Below are 19362 nucleotides of genomic sequence, written 5' to 3' on the forward strand. Positions count from 1 at the left end.
GTTGCTGAGGAAAATGGGTGGGCTGCTAAGGGCTTCCCAGAGGCATCTGGTTGGCCACTGTGGGGAATAGGCTGCTGGTCCAGATAGGCCTGTGGCACTGATTCAGTAATGTTGAAACTACAAGCCTGCCTTCTTACTCCTTTTCCCCAATCACTGTGCACGATGCTGCCATGTTCCTTGGAGTAAGCTTTGCCCCTCCCTGGGGCTTTCCCCATTGATTACATCTGGTCTTGTACCTGGGCTGATGTTGCTGATTGGTGGATCTTTATTTTGCCATAGTAAGAATAGAGGATGCTCAGTATTTTTATTTCATGACTTGGGGAGGGTTACTGTGACACGGGTGGTGCTGTGGTCTAAACTACTGAGCCTCTTGGGCTTCCCGATCAGAAGGTCAGCGGTTCAAAACCCTGCAATGGAGTGTGCTCCCATTGCTCTGTCCCAACTCCTGCCAACCTATCAGTTCGAAAGCACACCAGTGCAAGTAGATAAATAGGTATCGCTGCTGCCGGAAAGTAAACGGCGTTTCCGTGTGCTCTGGCTTCCATCACGGTGTTCTGTTGCGCCAGAAGCGGTTTAGTCATGCTGGCCACATGACCTGGAAAGCTGTCTGTGAAGAAACGTCAGCTCCCTCAGTCTGAAAGCAAGATGAGTGCCGCAACCCCATAGTCACCTTTGACTGGACTTATCCATCCAAGGGTCCTTTACTTTTTACTGTGACCAAACTGGAATAAACATGACATCTGTTGTTTGACTGTACCTTCAGCCAAATTGATGGGGGGGGGGGGGGAGAGAGGAAGAATACTATTCTTAAGCTCATACTACATGTATATTAAGGGGGTGTTGGAAAGAAACCTACAGAAAAAGAAACCCAATTCTTAAGCTTTTTTCTACACATCTATGGAGCTGGATGAAAGAGGGCACCCATAGATTTCAAAAAATTGAGAAGGAATATTTGCCTATGGGTCTTTTTAGCCTTCCAAAGCCATCAGCATTTCATAGCATTATAAGCAGAGTTTTATTACTGGCTATTGCTGCCTTTCATACAGCAAATGGTTAGACAGTTCATCTGTGTGCTGAAAGCACCCACGTCAGCTAAAAGTAAGCCGCCTGTTGGTTCTTAGAATAGCATATTTTTACCCAAACAACCTGAAGGGACACTCAAATGTTTGGATGAGATTAAATGAGAATGATGTTATAAACAGTATTGCAATTGATTTGCCAAAGGATTTTTTTAAGAGGCAAGAGAAGAGACTTGGGGACTGTCGTGCCAATGCTATGCTGTTCAATACAGCTATGATGCTCTGATATAAAGGTCATCTCTTGAAACAAAGGACGTCTGGTAACTATGGCTTATGCAGACATGGAGTCACATGAAGCATACACTGAATTTATTTATCTATCTGTCTCATTCCGACAGGAGGGGGCCATGGCTTTCTGATATAGAGCAGTATTCTTCAACCTTGGGTGCCTATTTGTTGTTGGACTCCAACTCCCATCATCCCCAGGTAGCTGAGCCAATGGCTAGGGGTGAATGGTGCCTCTGGGGCTGGCCAGGGGATGCTGGTTGCAAGGAGCTGAGGTGGAGTTAAGCAAGCAAGCGGACGAGGCAGCCCAGCGAGCTCTTGCTGTTGGAAATGGACAGACTAGTGGCAGGCAGGGCGGGCAGGCACTGGCCTTTCTTGTGCTTGCTGTTTGCAAGGCCTGCCTGGGAGCTGAGCGCCCAGTGCTGAAGGGGAGCCTTTCCGCCAGGCAGGCCCAGCAGCGCCCACTGCTGCCTCCCAAGGTAAGGTGCTGGCCTCACATTCACCTTTGGCCAGTCTCCGTTGGGCCAGTAAGGCTGGGGCCATCCTCTTCCTAGGCCCCTGTGGGGCAGTGTGAGGAGGCACCTCTCTTTGGGGCAGCAGCTCCCAGACCAGGGGCAGCAGCAGCAGCAGCTGCTCAGAGGCCTCCCAAGGCAAGGGGAGGAGGCTGAGGGAGCACTCCACAAGGAAGGGTGTTCAAAAAAGAGCAAGAGACCACCAGTTCTGCAGGGGTGACATCACTGGGCTCCTGAGCCCCACAGGGGTGCCACAGAAAGAATGTAGTTGGTCAAGGGAGCCGTGGACTCAAAAAGGTTGAAAAACTCTACTCTAAGGCAGAGCTGGATAACCTTTTTGGCTCTATGGGGCTGCCCACCTGTCAATTGTATGTCATTGGGTGATTTGGTGCTTTGGAGCATCCAAGTCAGGATTTCACCTTGGAAGCAGCAACATGTAGCTAATTCTCTACCCCTCTTTTTGTTTTAGAAGGGATTTAGAGGCAAACCCCTTCACTCAGCCATGCAGGGGCAACTGCTCAGCCATTGCAGAATTAAACCCTATCCTTCTGCTTATCAGTTGGTGTCAATGAGTGGTATCTGCTGATTGACTTGGCATCAAAATGGAACCCTTGGTGTGTCAAGAATGGTCAGAGATTCCACAACTCTGCTCTAAGGAGCTCATGCAGCCTATATGTGAGCTATCTAGTGCTACCCTCATTAATGAATTTGTGGAGACACTGCAGACCAAGTAAGGATGCTTGGCTAAAGGCCATCCAATGAGCTGCTTGGCTGGATATGGATTTGAACCCAGGTCTCCTTTATCCAAGCCCAGCACTCAACCCCCTATGCTACCACACTGGTGTTCACTTAATACCCTAAGATAACAAGAATTTCAGAGACTATACAAGCCTTGCCAACCCTGACACCCTCCAGATGTTTTGGACTACAACTCCAATCAGTCACTGTGGCTTGAGCTGATGTGAATTCTAGTCTAAAACATCTGGAGGGTGCCAGGGCTGGCAAGGCTGAACTACACTGTTCTGTTATTTATCACCATATTATCCTAAGCAGATCGGGGTTGGCCACTGTTTATCCATCTCAGGGGATTAAATAGGATAACCTTCCATAACACCACACTGACAATGGAGGCTGATGCCCATCGAGATGGGTAGGGCAAAGGACAGAGCTTTGGGGTCTGGTTGAGACCAGACTGAGATTAGTGGGGCAAAGCCCTATTCACTCTTATGGACCTGCCTCTACTGTACATGAAGTTTCTTGGAGGAAAAGTGGGACACAAAAACTTGATAAATTATACAACTGTCAGCAATTTTTTTAAAAAACAAACAAACAAACCCTTTTTGTTTTCTAAACAGAAAGTGCCCTAATTTTGCATGTCTCTTTGACTAGAACCTGTGCCAGAATGTCAATAGTCTGCCTTCTGGAAACTTTACCAGCTTCCTGCGTAGTACAAACAATGTGGAACATCTGCAATTGGGACATGGAGAGCAGAGACCCAATATGATTTGCCTGCCCAATGCATTACTTTAAATCAGTGGCGGGGAACCTTCTTCTGATGACGGTTAATTGGGTCACATGAAAAGTCAAACAGGGGGCACAGCCAATGGTGGGCAGAACCATCATCAAGAGCGGGTGGGGTCTGCAGGAAGGCATAGCACTCTTTTTGCACCACCCCATTCCCACTCTACCTTTCCCAAAGCGGAAGCAATGCCAGGGTTTTTATGCCATGGGGGGCGGACAGATGGACTGTGTGCTGGAGAACAGAAGAGGGGCTTAAGGAGGCAGAACGGCTGGAAGATGCTGAAGGCTGCCTGAAATCAGGGCAAGGACCACACGCCATCCCCAGGAGTCTGGTTCCCTAACCTAGCTTTAAATGGTTTTGTCAGTTTCTCTCCTGCTTGGGATTACTGTTGCAAGTAAGTTCAGACTTGTCGGGGAAAAACAGGAAATGCACCAGGAGCTATATAGCACTCTGGTTTGCCCTTCAACATTCCTGCATCTATATACCCAAGGCAAACCCTGCTATGCAGAAGGGCGATCCGCTTCTGCCATGGTGGTGATGGCTGATGAAAGCAGGAACTGATGAATGGTTCATCAGCAGGACATTTTAAGATGTTAGACCCAAAACAAAGAAGGCATATGTGTGCGCACAGCACTTGGCTCTGCTTCATGTAGCAAAACCACCCCATCACTGGGATACTGGGTTTTGTAAACTCTGGGTACGAGAGCATAATGTGCATTCTGCACATTGCCAGCAAGCTGCTTTTTAAGAATAACAAAAGATTCTAGCTCTCATTACTGTAGACACGCGTTTGGAATGACGTCGGCAGAGTCTGATATTCATAGCCAGGCTGCACTTCTGCTGATTAGTGGTGTGTGCAGGATATCAAAATGGCGCCACCTACCTCCTTGCGCTCTGCCCACCCGCTCCAAGCCCCCTGCTCCCCCTTCTCTCAGATCCCTTCCCACTTCTGTTTTCTGCCACCCGAGCTCTTGCCCAAGGACTCTAAATCCTTTTCAGAACTTGCTCATTGCAGAAGGGGAACTATGCAAAATAGAAGAATGTAAATAGTTTGATTTGCATAATTTATTTTCCACGCAATATAATTTATACCTCTTTGGTATCAAGCGCACATAGCACCATCCGCTGCGAGACGCTGCGAAGCAATTTAGAGTGAAACTACCCACTGCAAGGCAAACACTGGGGTCTCTGCCCTGTAACATTCATTTTCAGGAGGTAGGGGCATTTTCAGGGAAGAATTGGTAGGGGCCAACATCACTGCTCCATTGCAAACTGGTGTTTCAGTGCCAACTCGACGCGAGCCAGTTCTGCCCCTGCCCCCAACAGTTTCCCCCCTGCTTTTTCCTCCACATCAGAGGCTAGAAAATCAGCTGGAAGAAAAACAACCCTTCCTGCACCCCAGGGTATATATAGGGAGAAATTAGCATCTTCAGTTAGTGGTCGGCACCTCCACCCCCCAGCTGTTTCTCCCTTACAAATACAGTGGTACCTCGGGTTAAGTACTTAATTCGTTCCAGAGGTCCGTTCTTAACCTGAAACTGTTCTTAACCTGAAGCACCACTTTAGCTAGTGGAGCCTCCTGCTGCCACCACGCCGCCGGAGCACGATTTCTGTTCTCATCCTGAAGCAAAGTTCTTAACTCGAGGTACTATTTCTGGGTTAGCGGAGTCTGTAACCTGAAGCGTATGTAACCTGAAGCGTATGTAACCTGAGGTACCACTGTAGCTCCCTCTGCATTACCTTTGCAAATGCACATCTGAGAAACAGGTTTTTGTTGAAGTAATGTGTTGTGTCTATAAGCTCCACCTTTGACCAGATTCACAGGGAAATCTCCAGGCGCAAGCTATATAGAGAGGGGGCTATAGAAGACCTACCCCCAAACTGTAGCAACTGAACCATGGGGTGGCACCCTGTGGCTGCCTAGATGTTCCTGGACTCCAACTCTCATCAACCATGACCATTGGTGATTCTGGCCGAGGCTGATGGGAGTTGGAGTCCCGGAACATTTGGAAGGCCCTCATGTTCCCCATCCATGTTCCAAAGCCTTCAGAGTTGGCGGGTGCTTCCCATCCAGGAACAAGAACGTGCTGGTGCTGTTGGAAAAGGTGCAACGCCCCATTGCTCTTCTCCCCACCTTCAGTGAATGCACCAGAAGAGCTGCAGCAGCACCAACTAGCGCACTGGAAGGAGAATGTGCTGGCTAAGCATTTCTGTGTTAGGTGGGCACTGCACCCAGCCCAAGCCAGGACAGAAGGGAAGCAAGCTATGGACAACCCCTTCTCAGCCCCACATGTATGAAGACAAGAAAATCTAATGAGTTTAACCGCTGGCAAGAGAACCTAACACACTTATGGCCATACTCTGCAAATCTCATGACTCCCTGGAAGAACTCTGGGGAGAGAGCTGTGGGTGGCACAGCAGGGGCAGGGATTGGCATGGAAAAGGAGCAACAAAGCTGCCCAAGTGGGAATAGCAGAGGACTGAAGAAGAGGTGTCAACATATAAAGCAGCTTAATAGCGGGATGCTAAGCTTCTGGCTCACACCAAACCCAATTTATCCTGCAAGGGTCGTACAGCCACCATCCCCATAGTGGGAAGGCATGGTGCCATGCAGCACCCTTCTCATGGCTGGCTAGGCAAGGCAACAGCCACACTGCAGGGAGCCGGACACAGATAATGGCACAAATGAGATTGACTCTAATCCAAAAAGCCAAATCCGCTAATTGGCAGCTCAGGACCAGGCTCTTTCCGGGAACGTAGCTGCAGCTGCTTTCGGAGAAGACCTTGTGATCAGGCACACCTCTGGGCCCAGCAAGTGACAAAGGCAGGATGTGAACTCGAGTCCGCTTGGTGGGCACATGTCTTACTGGCCCAGGCCACGCAGGCACTGAGGCAGCGCCAGCAAACATGCCAGGATACTCAAAGCCAGCTCCAGAAGGAGGCAAGATGGGAAAGATGCCAGGGACTGGAGGCCAACAAGGGCTGAGGGAGCTAGGAAAAGGCAACGAGGATGTCCTCGATTTCCTGTATAATAGCTGTCCTGTATAGTTATATCTCACTGGTTAAGGAACTATAGGGGTATTCTGATGCTCAGGAACCTCCAGCATCCTAATGGGGGCCCTGCGGATATTCGCCAGCGTCAACAGAAAGTGAGAAAGTGGCTGTGGGGTTCTTACCTAGATTTATACGGCTTAGGAGATGGGGACCACATCAATCTGTGCTCAGGGTTTATCAGCATGAATTATTCTCTCCCTGGAGAATTCATTAGCTCATATGCACACTGCTGATTCCTCTTGGAATCTGGACACACTCCCTATGAAAGCAGGTTCCTTAGGGAAATTACGTGATTGCGGTTCCAGGGCTCACGGAAGGTCCAGCACTGCGAAAGACAGTCCACGGCAATCTGGGGGGGCAACTCACCTTCCTCACAGCCCATCGAGAAGAGGAAAGAACACCTTCAACCTCAGCCTGGGCCGTATTATTTCATGTTGGCCTCCAGCTTACAAATGAGATATATATAGCCCGCAAATTATACTATATGTTACACACACAAACATGGAATCAAAAGCCAGAGATTAGTTGGGCGGAATGTCCTCGCAGCCGTGAAGTCGCTGCCGTTTTGAGGGTAACAATGAGGCTGAACCAACATAGGCAGCTCAACGCCGACAAAGAGCACGTCGACGCATGTGGCATTGCAGAACGAAGAAACAACGGACGGGGGCTGGCAGGGCAGCTCGGGGTGGGAGCGCATCAGAAAGCAAGAGGATTTAGGGGCTTTCCAGACAATGTGGTTTTCAGAAGGGTAACGAGTTCTGCTTACTAATTTGCTGGGCTCCTGCCAGATGATGTCGCCCCAGCGAGAGTATCTCTTACTGAAAGTAGGGAAGAATTGTGGTTCCCCAGAACTCAACCCACTCAGTTCAACTGCTACGAATCTCAGATTCTTTTCCCGGGGAAGCACACTGACTGCACTGGAAAGTACTGTGTGTTTGGTGGCTGCTGCGGGAGTAGCAGGGGAAGTGATTAGTTACCGCCCATGACATGATCTATTGCACTCCTTATTATATGCTGGACTCCACATTGTGTACTTGTGTCATCCTCCAGAACACAAACGAGAAAACCCAACCCTGTTATCCAGGCAGTAACCCAGTTTGGAAAGGTGGATTAAATGAGTTATTTCCTTATCCAGGAAATCTCAGTGCCAACAAAGGCATCTAGGGGCAGAAGGGCTGGGCTAACAACCCACCCGCTTTACCTTGGCTGAAATGTGTATTGGAGGAGAAGCAGGAAGAAGATTAGCACACAGTGAGGCAAACAGTTTAGAAACTAAAATTTGGTAGAACCATCAAAACTTCAGAAGAATGGACAAAGCAGAAGGGTTGCGCTGGAACAAAGAGAAAGGCAGGTTCTGGGATCCTTCATCTTGAATTAGCTTGAGGATGAGGACACAGGGAAGGCATTAGTTTTTTAGGACAGAGCCTAGTGTTTGAACTGGGCTTACTTTCTAAAAATGGCATTACCCAGTTCTGCTTTCTAGAAATGGTCTCACCAAGCTGGTATCTGGCCTAGTGTTCTAGCAACAGTAAACATTCGTTTTTGAAACTTTTTTTGGGGGGGGAGACTGACATGGGCTTATCAATTTTGGAGGGCCTTACTACCTAGCAGTTTGAAAGCACGTCAAAGTGCAAGTAGATAAATAGGTACCGCTCTGGCGGGAAGGTAAATGGCATTTCCATGCACTGCTCTGGTTTGCCAGAAGCGGCTTAGTCATGCTGGCGACATGATCCGGAAGCTGTACGCCGGCTCCCTCAGCCAGTAAAGTGAGATGAGCACCGCAACCCCAGAGTCGGTCCCGACTGGACCTAATGGTCAGGGGTCCCTTTACCTTTACTACTTACAGAACTGGTGTCCCTTGCTTGCCCCTCTAAGTAGCTGGGAAAGGGTGTTTTCTTGACACAGGAGGCAGGGAAGTAGAAACCAGCTCACAGGAATTTGAGGACAAGCTGCCAAAGGACCATGAGACATCCTCAGAGCCCAAGCAAGAACACTTGGTATTCTATTTTTTAAAAACAAATTACTTGCTTTATAATTTTTTTAATTTTTTCACTTCTACAGATGCAAAACGCCCTGTGCCAATGCAGCAGGGAGTGCTTGCTATACTTTTACAGTCTGGGAGGAAGGAAACAGGAAACCTGCATCCCTTCTCTCCTCTCCATTGCAGACATTACCCACCATTTCCAACTGAATGGTTTTGTCTTTTTATTTAACCCCCACCCCTTCTCACTTTAAGATATGACTACTGCACGCTGCCTCTACTTAGGGCTGAAATGCATGTGCACCCTTATGTGTTGTTGTTTTAAAAAAAAGCAAATAAAAATAGAAAGAGCCACAAATAGACTTTCTGGAATCTAACGAAATGTCTATATCCTCGGCAGCGGGGTTTGTCATGCTATAGCAGCAGCAGCATCAAGGATGGCCACAATGCTTCCACTAAGGAGATGGAGGCAGGGGAAGCAGTTAAAAAACAAAACAGTGAGGAAAATGGCCCAAATCAGAAAAGGGGAGGGGAGGGGGAGAAGGAAGGATGCTTTGATTTCTACATCACGGCATCCAACAAAAAGTGAGTGGAAGTTTAGCTAATGCGTTTTTACGCATCCCTTCCTTTAACAAGGAGCTTGGGGAATGTGCCCCTTCCTTCCCACTTTGGGCTGATGGCTAGAAGCCGGCCCAAGGTCACCTGGAAAGAGTGTTAGAAACTCAGACAGATAAGCTAGGCACCAAATTGCACCTTAAATCTAGGCTATGGCTGCTGCAATGGAATGTCTGTTTGCAAGGGGGCTGGACTAGATGACCCTTGAGATCCTTTCCAACACTACGATTCTACATCTCGGCTACATCTGCTTGACAGTAGCTTCTGCTCTTACAAGAATTTGCTCGTCCCGCTATGCAAGAAGGAGAAACACAAACAGTGGAAATGGAATTGACTAAGGCAGAGGATTTTAAACTGGCACCCAGAAATCTCCACGTACTGTAGTTGCAACTGGACCTGCACCCGTAGCAAAATGCACTTGGCGAATTTCGGACACAGCCTGGAAAGTATTGCAGTCAAGCGAAGATCTGGGTCTCCCAGGTCTCAGTGCAACACTCTCACCTTCCCACCACACTGCAAAATGTTGTGTTCCTGCCTGAACTGTCCAGCTATGGATTCTGGTGGGGAAGCGGGGCTGCCTTGCATTGGGCAGAGAAACCACATAACACAGTTGGTACCCTTGGAATGAATGGAGCGGATAACTGGTTAGCTATCTGTGTGAATCCAGAGCGGCTCTGTGTCCCCTTTTCGCAGGTGACCTTGTGGAGCAGCCAAGCCTAGCACTAAAAGCAGAGTCACCCACACTCACCTCCGTTCGAACAATGGGTAGCTAATTTTAGTAGTCTTTAGCCACTGCTAGTTTGGCCCCCCCACCCCACCCCGCAGCATGCCCCAAGCTAGCAGCTGGAGTCAAACGTTTCCAAGGGCACCTGCAGGCATCTGAACTTGAGCGGACAGGAAGAGATAGAGCCTTTCACAAATGACAGGGATGTCTGGCAGCCCTATCATGCGAGGGGGGCAGAAAAGCTCTGAATTCCCCATCTCCAAACCGAGCAATTAGGCTGCTAGCAGGGGCTGCATACAACTTCTCCCCGGAATATAATTGCTCCCCACGGGTGGGAATGGAAGGAGATCAGCAGCAGCTGTTTTCCTTCCACTAAACAGAGCCCCACTGAGGTCCTCCCAGCGGCACAACCCACCATTACCACCAGCAAGCGGCAGGTGAGCCCAGGCTTCCCTTCCCGCTATTTATTATTGTGTTTATACCCCACCTTTGCAAGGAGCCTAAGGTGATGTACATGGCTCTCCCCTTATCACCCTCACAATAACCCTCTGAGGTAGGTTAGGCTTAAGAGTTGGTGGTTGGCTCTCCTAAGGCCACCCAATGAGCATCGTGGCCGAGTGGGGGATTCGAACCCTTGTCTCCCAGGTCCTGGCCCAACACTCTAACCACAGCACCACCCTGGTTGCCTTCTCTCTTGCGCTTCCAGCCCTGTAGTTTGTAGTGCTAGGATCTTGTCCAATGATCTGTGTGTTGATCCTCACTCCTTCAGCAGAGCTGGTGGGTTGTAGCATGCTTCTTAGTACGAGTGAAGCTGCAAGGCCTAACCCTCTGCTCTGGATCATCCCACCATGGGCTAGTCAAAAGGAGAGGCGTGTGGGGCAATGAGGGGCTGCCCAAGCCAGACATTCTGAAATGAGAGGTGGCAGCAGCAGAGAAGAACTTCCACCCAACAGCACCCAAGAGACCTGGATCCTTACTGACTCCAGAGTTTCCTAACGCCTGCAGTGTGAAAGGGGGCATGGAATTCTCCTAAAAGGAGATAAGTTACACCCACCCACACTCACTTAGGAGGGGGAGCTCACCTATTCCATGGCAGTCATCATTTTTACTTTTCTGTCTCTGAGTAAAAATAAACCGTGCATGCACACAATACTCAAAACATGACCAGCTTGTGTTTAAAGAGACACCCTCGCTACACCTTCTCCCACCAGGCCACAATTCAAAAAGGAAGCCTTCTGTACTTATGGCTTCTGGCTTATCCCAAGTGCCTGCAGTTAAGGGAGGGCTGAATGCATCAGGCAACAAAAATGTTTTAACCGCCAACCAAGTATCCGTCCGCAGCCAGGGCCACTGCAAGCATCTGCTGCATAGCCCACCAAGAGCACCAGGTTTCTGCAGACAGAGCAGGAACAAGACACCAATCCCGGCTGCCGACCCCCCACCCCCAGCCCTAGAGTGGAAAGGGAGAGGAGCAGACCCCCACCCCCAGCGCCACCCCCCTTGTGCAGCCCCTGGCCCATGCACATGTGTTTCTAATGCACCGCGAGCCCCAGGGAACCCGTGTGCAGAAAAACGGCACCAAATTCCTTTCTGATCGAGTAATGGGCCCCAGCAGCCTCCGCATGGGGGAGGGGCAGCTTGGACCACCAGACCCTCTGCAAAGGGGAGGGGGAGGGAGGAAAGAAGCACATGAAGCCTCCTCCTTTTGTGGAAGGGGCAAGGCCGGAAAACAAAGCTTGGCCTGAAGATGGGGAGAGCATTTAGGGATTCTCAGAGAAAGCAAGGACTAACTGTCATCAGGCAGATCGCAGCTCTGGGTCCGCTGTCCGCCCCCAGCGCAACTTGCTCTGGATTCCCCAGTATTAGGCTGCAGCCTCTGCAGGTCTGCGCTCCAATGCAATCTGCACCTGCGCAACAGGGAGCATGCCTTACAAAGAGCGCATGGGCAAATGTAATCCAAAGGCAATGGAAAACCAAAATGCAGGCAGCTGCCTCTCATCCAAGGTCCACATCTAAGCGCTCCCCCCCCCCCACAGTTCCCCCATGGTAGCCCAGGACCTCCCCCCTCCCTGCTAGCTCTCTGGGCGCCAGCTTCCAAGCAGGCCCACATGTGGCATCCCTACAGCTGGCGATTCCAGAAAGCACAATTCAGACCGGGCTGCTTCCTCAAGGGCTGCCAGTGGCCTGGCCATTTCGCCACCGCCCTGGTGGGCCAGTCCTGTAGAAGGTCACAGGTGGATGGGAGGCAGCAGCAGCAGCAGCAGCGCCAGAGCCGAGCCAGCACTTTCCACCCCACCCACCCAGCGCAGAGAGAGGGAGAGAGGCCTTTGTCCTTCCTCCACCAGCTGGTTTTTTTTCCTGCCATGTTCAGCACTTTTGGTGGCTCTCAATCAGGAGTCGCTCCTGCCAGGTGATTGAATGGATGCCCCACAGCCCAGTAAGCAAGCGCTGCCTGTCTGGGGATTTACTGCTCCCCACAAAGGTAGGCAGGCTGTCTCACCCCAATGACCTTGAGCTACAGGAGCTGGCCAGGTTCCCCCCCCTCCTCCACCCCCCACTGGATTTCTCTGGAGCCTGGATTTCTCAGACCACATGCTCTGGTGCATTGACAGCTGCTGGCCCACCAGGGTGGGGCTCCCCACATAAAGAAGTTATTGTTCAGCCCCGCCCCACCCCTTCACCCCCAGCTGCCTCTCACAGCTCCTGCCAGGGAACATGACCCAGAAGAAGGGATGAGCAGGCTCCTTCGCCCCATTTCCTAGAAGCCCGGGCAGGGTTTCCTTTGTGCCAAAGTTCAAGCCCAGATTTCATTTTTAAGTGCCAGGGCTGAATTCTGGAACATGCCTCTGTGCGTATGCCATGTGTTGTCCCTATGCCCTACTCGGCCCAACAACACATTTAGAGTGAAGCAGCATGGGTTTGGATTGTTAGAAATTACATACAGGGCAAAAGCAGGGTGGGGCTTTTTCATGCTACGTCTCTGCACGGTCTGATCTTAGTTAGCCACTTTGATGGTCTGGAGATTTTTTTATTCTCCAAAGCAGCAGAGCTCCCCGCCCCCATACATTGCACCCTAGACCTACAGAGACCACCCACGTGCCACAGCTCTTGCGAGCTCAAGCCACGCTGGAGATGGGGAAAACTCTCCCAGAAATGGGGAAGCAACTCAGAGGGAGCCAGAAAAGAGAGTCTGAGGGAGCCAGGAATCTCCACTTGCAAGACGGTTTTAAGGACAAGGGGTTCTCTTGCAATGCTTTAGAGACCAGGAGTGGGACCCTGGCGGCTGCACAAGGTTTGCCTTTGATATTTGTGTTCCCTTCAAATCCTGTTCTCCCAACTCTAGGCTCAAATCCCACTGGTCCCCTCTACACATCTCCTCAGCTGCATGGCTTCCCAAACCCCACCCGGTGACTTGGCCTGCTCCAAAAGGGCAGCCCAACCTTCCCTCTTCCATAGTCCACATCTCTCAGTCTCACTGAATACCCTCCCAAACCTCTTCTGCTGAGAGTTCAGCCTTCTTCTGCTCTGGCCCTCGCAGATGCAGTTGCCCTTTCTCTTTGCCATCAATTATTTTCACATGGAGAGATCTGGGCACAGCTAATGGATCAGAGGCCTGCCCTGGGCCCCCAAAGTGGGGACAGCCTCTAACCACCATGAGAGAAAAAACACCTTGGAAGACTACATTGCATGGGAGGGGGGCGGGAAGCCCCTTCAACCCCACACCAGATGGAAGGGACTTCCTTTCTCCCCCAAGGCCAGCTTGATGCAAGCACTTCTGCTTCTCAGGAAGCAGGAGCAAACACAGCAAGGCCAGCCAGCAGAGACAGGATCCCAGTGGTGGGGTAGCTGAGTTGAAAAAATACACACACACAAGGTGCCAGGAATCTAGATTCAGGCAGGTAGCCGTGCTGGTCTGACTCAGTCAAAATAAATTAAAAAATTGTCCAGCAGCACCTTAGAGACCAACTAAGTTTGTTCTGGATATAAGTTTTCGTGTGCATGCACACAATTTTTAAATTTATTTCAAGGTGCCAGGAAGGCAGAGAGAGACTCCAGTAGGAGGTAAGAACCAATTCGGTGTAGCGGTCAGAGGAGAAGAAGCCGATGTGGTTCCCCCCCCCCCCCAGATATTGCTCCAACTCTTGTCAGACTCGGCCAGCACAATCAATGGGCAGGAATGATGGCAGCAGATGTCCAGCAACATCTGGGGGCACCACACTGACTCCCTGGGTCAGAACACGACCAGGGAGCTCAGGATTGGAATCTCTGTCCAGCCACAAAGCTAGGCCATTGGGCCAGTCTCTCTCTCCCCTCCTTCTCTTTAACCCACCTTATAGGGTTGTCGTGAGGATAAAATGGAGAAGGAAAACCAAGGATGCCACAGAAAGCTTTTTGGAGGAAGCATGGGATAAAATAGCCTAATATGATAAAATAGAGATAGGTCGCACAACAGTGGAGCAGGGGGAAAGTCCCAAAAAGGAATGATAATTATAGGAGGGGGGGAGAATCTGGGATCCATAGTAGGAGAGATTTTAGTAATATTTTCACAAGGGAGGTGTAAAGTTAGCGGGTGCAGTGAGTCTGAACAGTCAAAGCTGGTTAGGGGGCTAGATTCTCTATCCAGTCTCTGGCCAGCCTGCAGCATAGTAATTGATATCCTGCATCTGTGGAGGCGGTGGGGGTGGTTTAGCTTCTTCCTCTTCAGACTGACACAGGGCAGAGCACTAAAATCAGAGTACTGCTATAGAGCTCCCTGGCAGGAATATTTTTTGACTCGGATCCAAGATATGCTGAACCTCTAAACCTTTCTCTGCTCACTCGGAAGATCTCTTTCACAAGCCGCTCAGAAACTGGGACTAAGTAAGACATAAAAGGCTAGTAGACCAATTGCTAAACCGCTGGGGACATTTACTCCGCAGAATCTTATTGGCTGCAAGGCTAGATTCTCATCTCCTGGCAATTGCCAGACAGGCACCATCTTTTCAGAAAGGATCAGATTCAGGTGAGTTGAGGGCAGCCCTCTGGTGAGCAGTTCACCAAGGGGGCACTAGGTTCCACTCAGGCTGGATTCCCTTTGTGCTCTCTTCTCCTTAAGACAAGAAAACATTGCCCAGGAGACAAATCCATTAGCACACCCAGAGCACTCAGCCCACTCAGAGCACTAGACACCACTGCAGAAGCGACCCCATTTTCCATTCATGAGATCCCCCCTCCCCCGTTTGAGGCCCTGCCAGCAGTACTGATTATATTTCCCATCACCTGTGGCCGACATCTGCCGCTCACTGTCTATCATCCCACAATGTCAGTCCCTTGTCCTGGAGATTCGGGTGCCTCAGCATGGGTGCTGCTACTAATTTTGCTTGGCTCTTCCTTCTCAATCTTCCCCAATAATCTCCTATGCACCATCATTGATAACCAAACCATTATTGTACTCCTATGGCCCTCCATACATTTTTGGACTCCAGATCCCATCTGCCCCAACCAGCATTGCCATTATAGCCAGGGGTGATGGGAGTTGTAGTCCAACAACATCTGGAGGGCCAAAAATATATCCTTGACTGTACTGACAATTTTACAGTGGGGAGGGGGACAGGAAGGAAAAACGGGCCCCTGCTTCCAGGCATTTTCAAGTCTGAAAGTGGGGAGATTACTTCCTCTTCACTCTCTGCCTTCCTTAGCTTGCCTTTGTCTTTGAGGGTGACCTGTCCTCCCACCTTTCAAATTCATGCCTTTCTGAGCACACAACTGCACCCCCTCCACCCACACTGTCATCTCATGTGTGTGTGTGTGTCCCACTTTCTACAACAAACACCACACATACTATGTGCCCGCTAACCAGCCACACTCCTTGCTGTTTGCATGTGTGTGTATCATCTGTGGAATACGTCTCCAGCTGAACAGACCAAGAGGCCTGGCTTGCAAGCTGGAAACAAGAGAGGGGTGTCTGAAGTGCCTGGGCTTTGAAAGAGAAGGAAGCAAGCAAAGAGGAGCAGCTGGAGACCTTCTGGTCTAGAAGGAAGAGGAGGAACCGGGTGGGGAAGAGCAAACTACAAAGAAGCAACAGCAAAATAAAGCACTGGGGAGGAGGGGAGGAAAACTGATAGCAGTGCAGAGTTTGCTCCATTTGCACTAACAAAGTTATAAATTGTCAGGCTGCAGCAGGTAAGAGTACTGATGAAGCTTTATCTAAAGAGCACAACCAAGCTGTATGACTCCCCACAAGCTGGCGCGGAGCTAGTAAGTGGCATACCAGGACCACTGCCTCATTCCTCTGTCCCCCTGTAATTTATGTGCTGCTGATGTGGGCAGCTCCAGCACCATTGTGAAAGGAGAGGCTGAAAGGAAAGCAGTTGTGATGGGTTTCAGCTTTTGAACCAGAAGGTTTATGCCGCCCAAAGGCCACTAGCGTTTGAAAAGACCTTGCCTTGGAAGGATGCCACACATCTGCACACCCCAGGTTAGCAAGGAAGGGGGTCAGAAACGGCCTTTGGAAGTGAAAGTGGTGGCTCACAAGGAGAAGAGCACTTTCACATCCACAGGGCGCTTTTTCATTTTTTTCATTTTGGCCTTCCGGAGACAAATGAGCTTTCAGCAACCTGAGTGGGAAGAGAAAAACCACAACAGCCGATACAGAGAGCAGAGCTCCTAGCAGACAGAAAGGGCAGGGTGTGGTAGGGATAGTATGAAGTGGACCCAGGAGATGTAAGAAACTATTTGCAGAGAGAGAAAACACTGCATGTCAGTGCAGACTGAGAAAGTGAGGATCAGGGCAGAAGAAATCTCACAGGGTTTCAAATTCTGGGTTAGCAACTCTGGAAGGAGAAGGGAAAAACAACAACAATTCTCCAAGCACACTATGGACTTGGTTTCTTTAAGAAGCATAAAGTACTTGTCAGTTAGGTTTTTAAAAAGCAAAAGCATTTCCTAAGAGCTGCTCTGGAACAGACCAGGAAGCATATAGTGGCTCCAATTATTATCAGTCACACACAAGCACATGTACAGTACAAAGTGATTTCCATTATTCTTTAACCAGCTCATCTGCATAACAAGGTATGGGCGGTCTCCGATTCCCATTTTACACATGGGGAACCAATGCTGAAAGAAAGTGACTTGTTCAAAAGCATCCCACAGAGGCTATAGGTGGCCACTGTTTTGAACCTAGGTCTAAGCACTTGTAAATAATTAGTCCCCCTTGTGGTGCATATTAAGGACCAGATTAAGTGCTCCATAATTGCAGGGTGAATTAATCTTACAGGAGACTACGTGGCAAGTGCTTCCTGGCAACTGAGTCCTGCTATCTGATGTTTAGGGAGCATCACTCGAGCCCTTTGTGCAATTCTGCTTCAAACAAAAAAAAGAGGTCCAGAAACTGAACTACCAGGGAGAAACCTTCAGTTGCCTGGGCCATTGCTGCAGACATGGGTGGACTGCTCCATCGCTTGCAGGGAAGTCTCAAGGCATGAGGAAGGCAAAGGAAACGTAGCCTGAAGTCTCTCAAGAACCTTCTGCCTCTCACAAAGTGTGAAAATTCATTGGCTGGGAACGCCAAGTATGCAGGCCTCATTAACAATAACCCCCAACACCCACAACACACCCACACAGACTTGGGTGACTGCAGAAATGGAGCACATGTCTATTGTTTGGGGCTTTGTAGGAGATGGCTCCCATTTCATCTTGGGAGGCAGCCTTCAAATCAAGGCTTCCCCATAGCAGCAGGCCCAGAAAATTGCAAATAAAGGGTTGTGCTGAAAACATCCCCCAAGTCTATTCTGGGAAGAGCCCCTGCGAGCAGGGATGGGCCTTCGCTGCCGCCACCACCTCCAAAGAGAAAGGAGAGCCCCTTTGCCAAAGAGACAGGCGGCCTGTGGACAGCCAGGCCTCGGCAGCCCAAAAGAAAAGGATGCGGCACTTGGGGGCCCTCGACGCCTCCTCCTTGCGCGGGGATGGCTGCCTGCGGAGGGCCCCCTTGGCTCCTCTCTGCCTCTCTCCTTCTCCTCCCCTCCAACCCCACCTCCTCTTCTCCTCCTCACAGCCCACCAGCCCCTCCCCTCCAGACCCCCTCCTCCCCCTCCCCCTCGCCAGCCCCACCTTCCTTTGTGTAGCGCGTCTCTATCAGATAACTTTCACCCCAAAACTGGAGGGGAAGAGAGGCTGGTACCCGGAGGCGCGGGATAAGCGCAGATGGGCATCGGGCGCCGAGCTGGACGGCGCGGGCTGGCTCGGGAGGGCGCCGCGGGCGGACGAGCAGGTGGAAGAGGCACCGCGCGGACCCGCCCCCGCCGCATCCGAAGCGATGCGCCCGGGGATGGGGTGCGGGGAAGGATACTGCGGGAGGGTGGGGGGAAGAAAGGGGGCGCGTCCTGGCACCGAGGTGGCTCCCACCGGGCTGGGGCGCGCCTCCGACCCCCCAATTTTAGGGGTGGAAAACGCCGTCGGGACTTCTCTGAACTGCTCCCCTCCTCAAAAGAGCTCCGTGGGGCGGGACGCCGCTCAATATCCCCCCTCCGCCCCGGACTCTGAAAAGGCTGCTGGAGCATCCTCGGGCTGTGCCCTCCTTGCGCCCCACAGAAAAAGGCCTCGCCCCAGCTCCCGGGCCTGGCCGCGCGTTGCCAATGCACCATTTTGGGTTGCTAATGGCTTCTCCCCCCCCCCCGCCCCCCAGTCATGTCCCAGGTCCGGGAGGCGAGGAATCTCCCGGATCGCCTCTATGGGGAGCGGGAAGGTGGCGGGGGGGGGGGGCGCTGTTAGCGACTCCCGGTAGAAAAGCGGGCGGGCAGACGCCGCCCACGCCCCCCTGCACAAAGCAGTGGCGGCAGCCAGCGCCCCCCTCCCCACCGCGGGGACAAAGAGCCCGCTCCCCCGGGGGGGGGGGCTTACCAGTCGGTGGGGCTGTCCTCGCCGATCACCTCCTGGTACGAGGCCAGCAGCTCCAGGCGGTTGGCGCCGAAGCTCACGCCAGCCATGCCGGCGGCGGAGAGAGAGGGATGCTGCTTTCCGGGACGTCGGCGGAGGGGCAGCGAGGGAGCCGCGCTCGGATGGAGACAGGCCGCCTGCCTGCTTGCCTCGGAGACACTGCAGCAGTAGCAGCCGAGGGAGGGAGCCGGGCGGCGCGGAGAGGAGGCTCCGCCTGCTGGCGCACCCGGTCCTAGCGCCGGCCGCGGCTCAGCATCCCCCTCCCGCCCCTCGGCCGCCTCTCCAGCGCCGCCGCCGCCGCCGCCCACCTCCTCTCGATTTGTCCACATGTGGGTTGCCTGGGACCAGCCATCTTGAGCTGGATCACTTCAGGCACCACCACGTATGTGCGACGGCGGCTCCCGCTTACATTCGGCCCGAGGGGACAGGGAGACCTGAAAGTTAGAACTTGAGGGACCTGCGCCGTCGGGCCCAAGTTTTTGCAACAAAAACCTGAGCTCCACAGAGGAGACGTTCCCTCACACTTTTTAAAGCTCAGAGTTGCTGCGGCAGCGCAGAGGGGTCCAGAGAAAGGGGCACTCTGCGCACGCTCAGAGGCACTCACGTTCATCGCAACTTTACACGGTTGGCAGCTGAGCCTTGCCCGGTTAAGTGTTATAGGTCTGGGAAAGAGGGCCAGACTTCGCGCACGACACACCAGAGCAGAAGCTGGCAATTGAAATGACTACGCTGCCGGC

General features: G+C 51.6%; 1 protein-coding gene across 5 annotated transcripts in view; it reads right to left on the bottom strand.

Moving 5' to 3' along the window:
• DBN1 (drebrin 1) overlaps window positions 1-18987 on the bottom strand; it is a 41268-nt gene extending 22281 nt beyond the window's left edge. For 3 of the 5 annotated variants that reach the window (XM_083428988.1, XM_083428985.1, XM_083428984.1), the window contains exon 1: window positions 18590-18786. In XM_083428988.1, the coding sequence (XP_083285114.1) occupies window positions 18590-18675 (86 nt within the window). In that variant the 5' untranslated portion in view covers window positions 18676-18786. Of the gene's footprint in view, window positions 1-18589 lie in introns of all 5 variants that reach the window. The other 2 variants (XM_083428983.1, XM_083428989.1) reach the window with 2 other exon arrangements.
• Window positions 18988-19362: the final 375 nt, after the last annotated feature.

The sequence above is a fragment of the Podarcis tiliguerta genome (genome assembly GCF_965153285.1).
Source record: "Podarcis tiliguerta genome assembly, chromosome: 2".
Taxonomy (NCBI): Eukaryota; Metazoa; Chordata; class Lepidosauria; order Squamata; family Lacertidae; genus Podarcis; species Podarcis tiliguerta.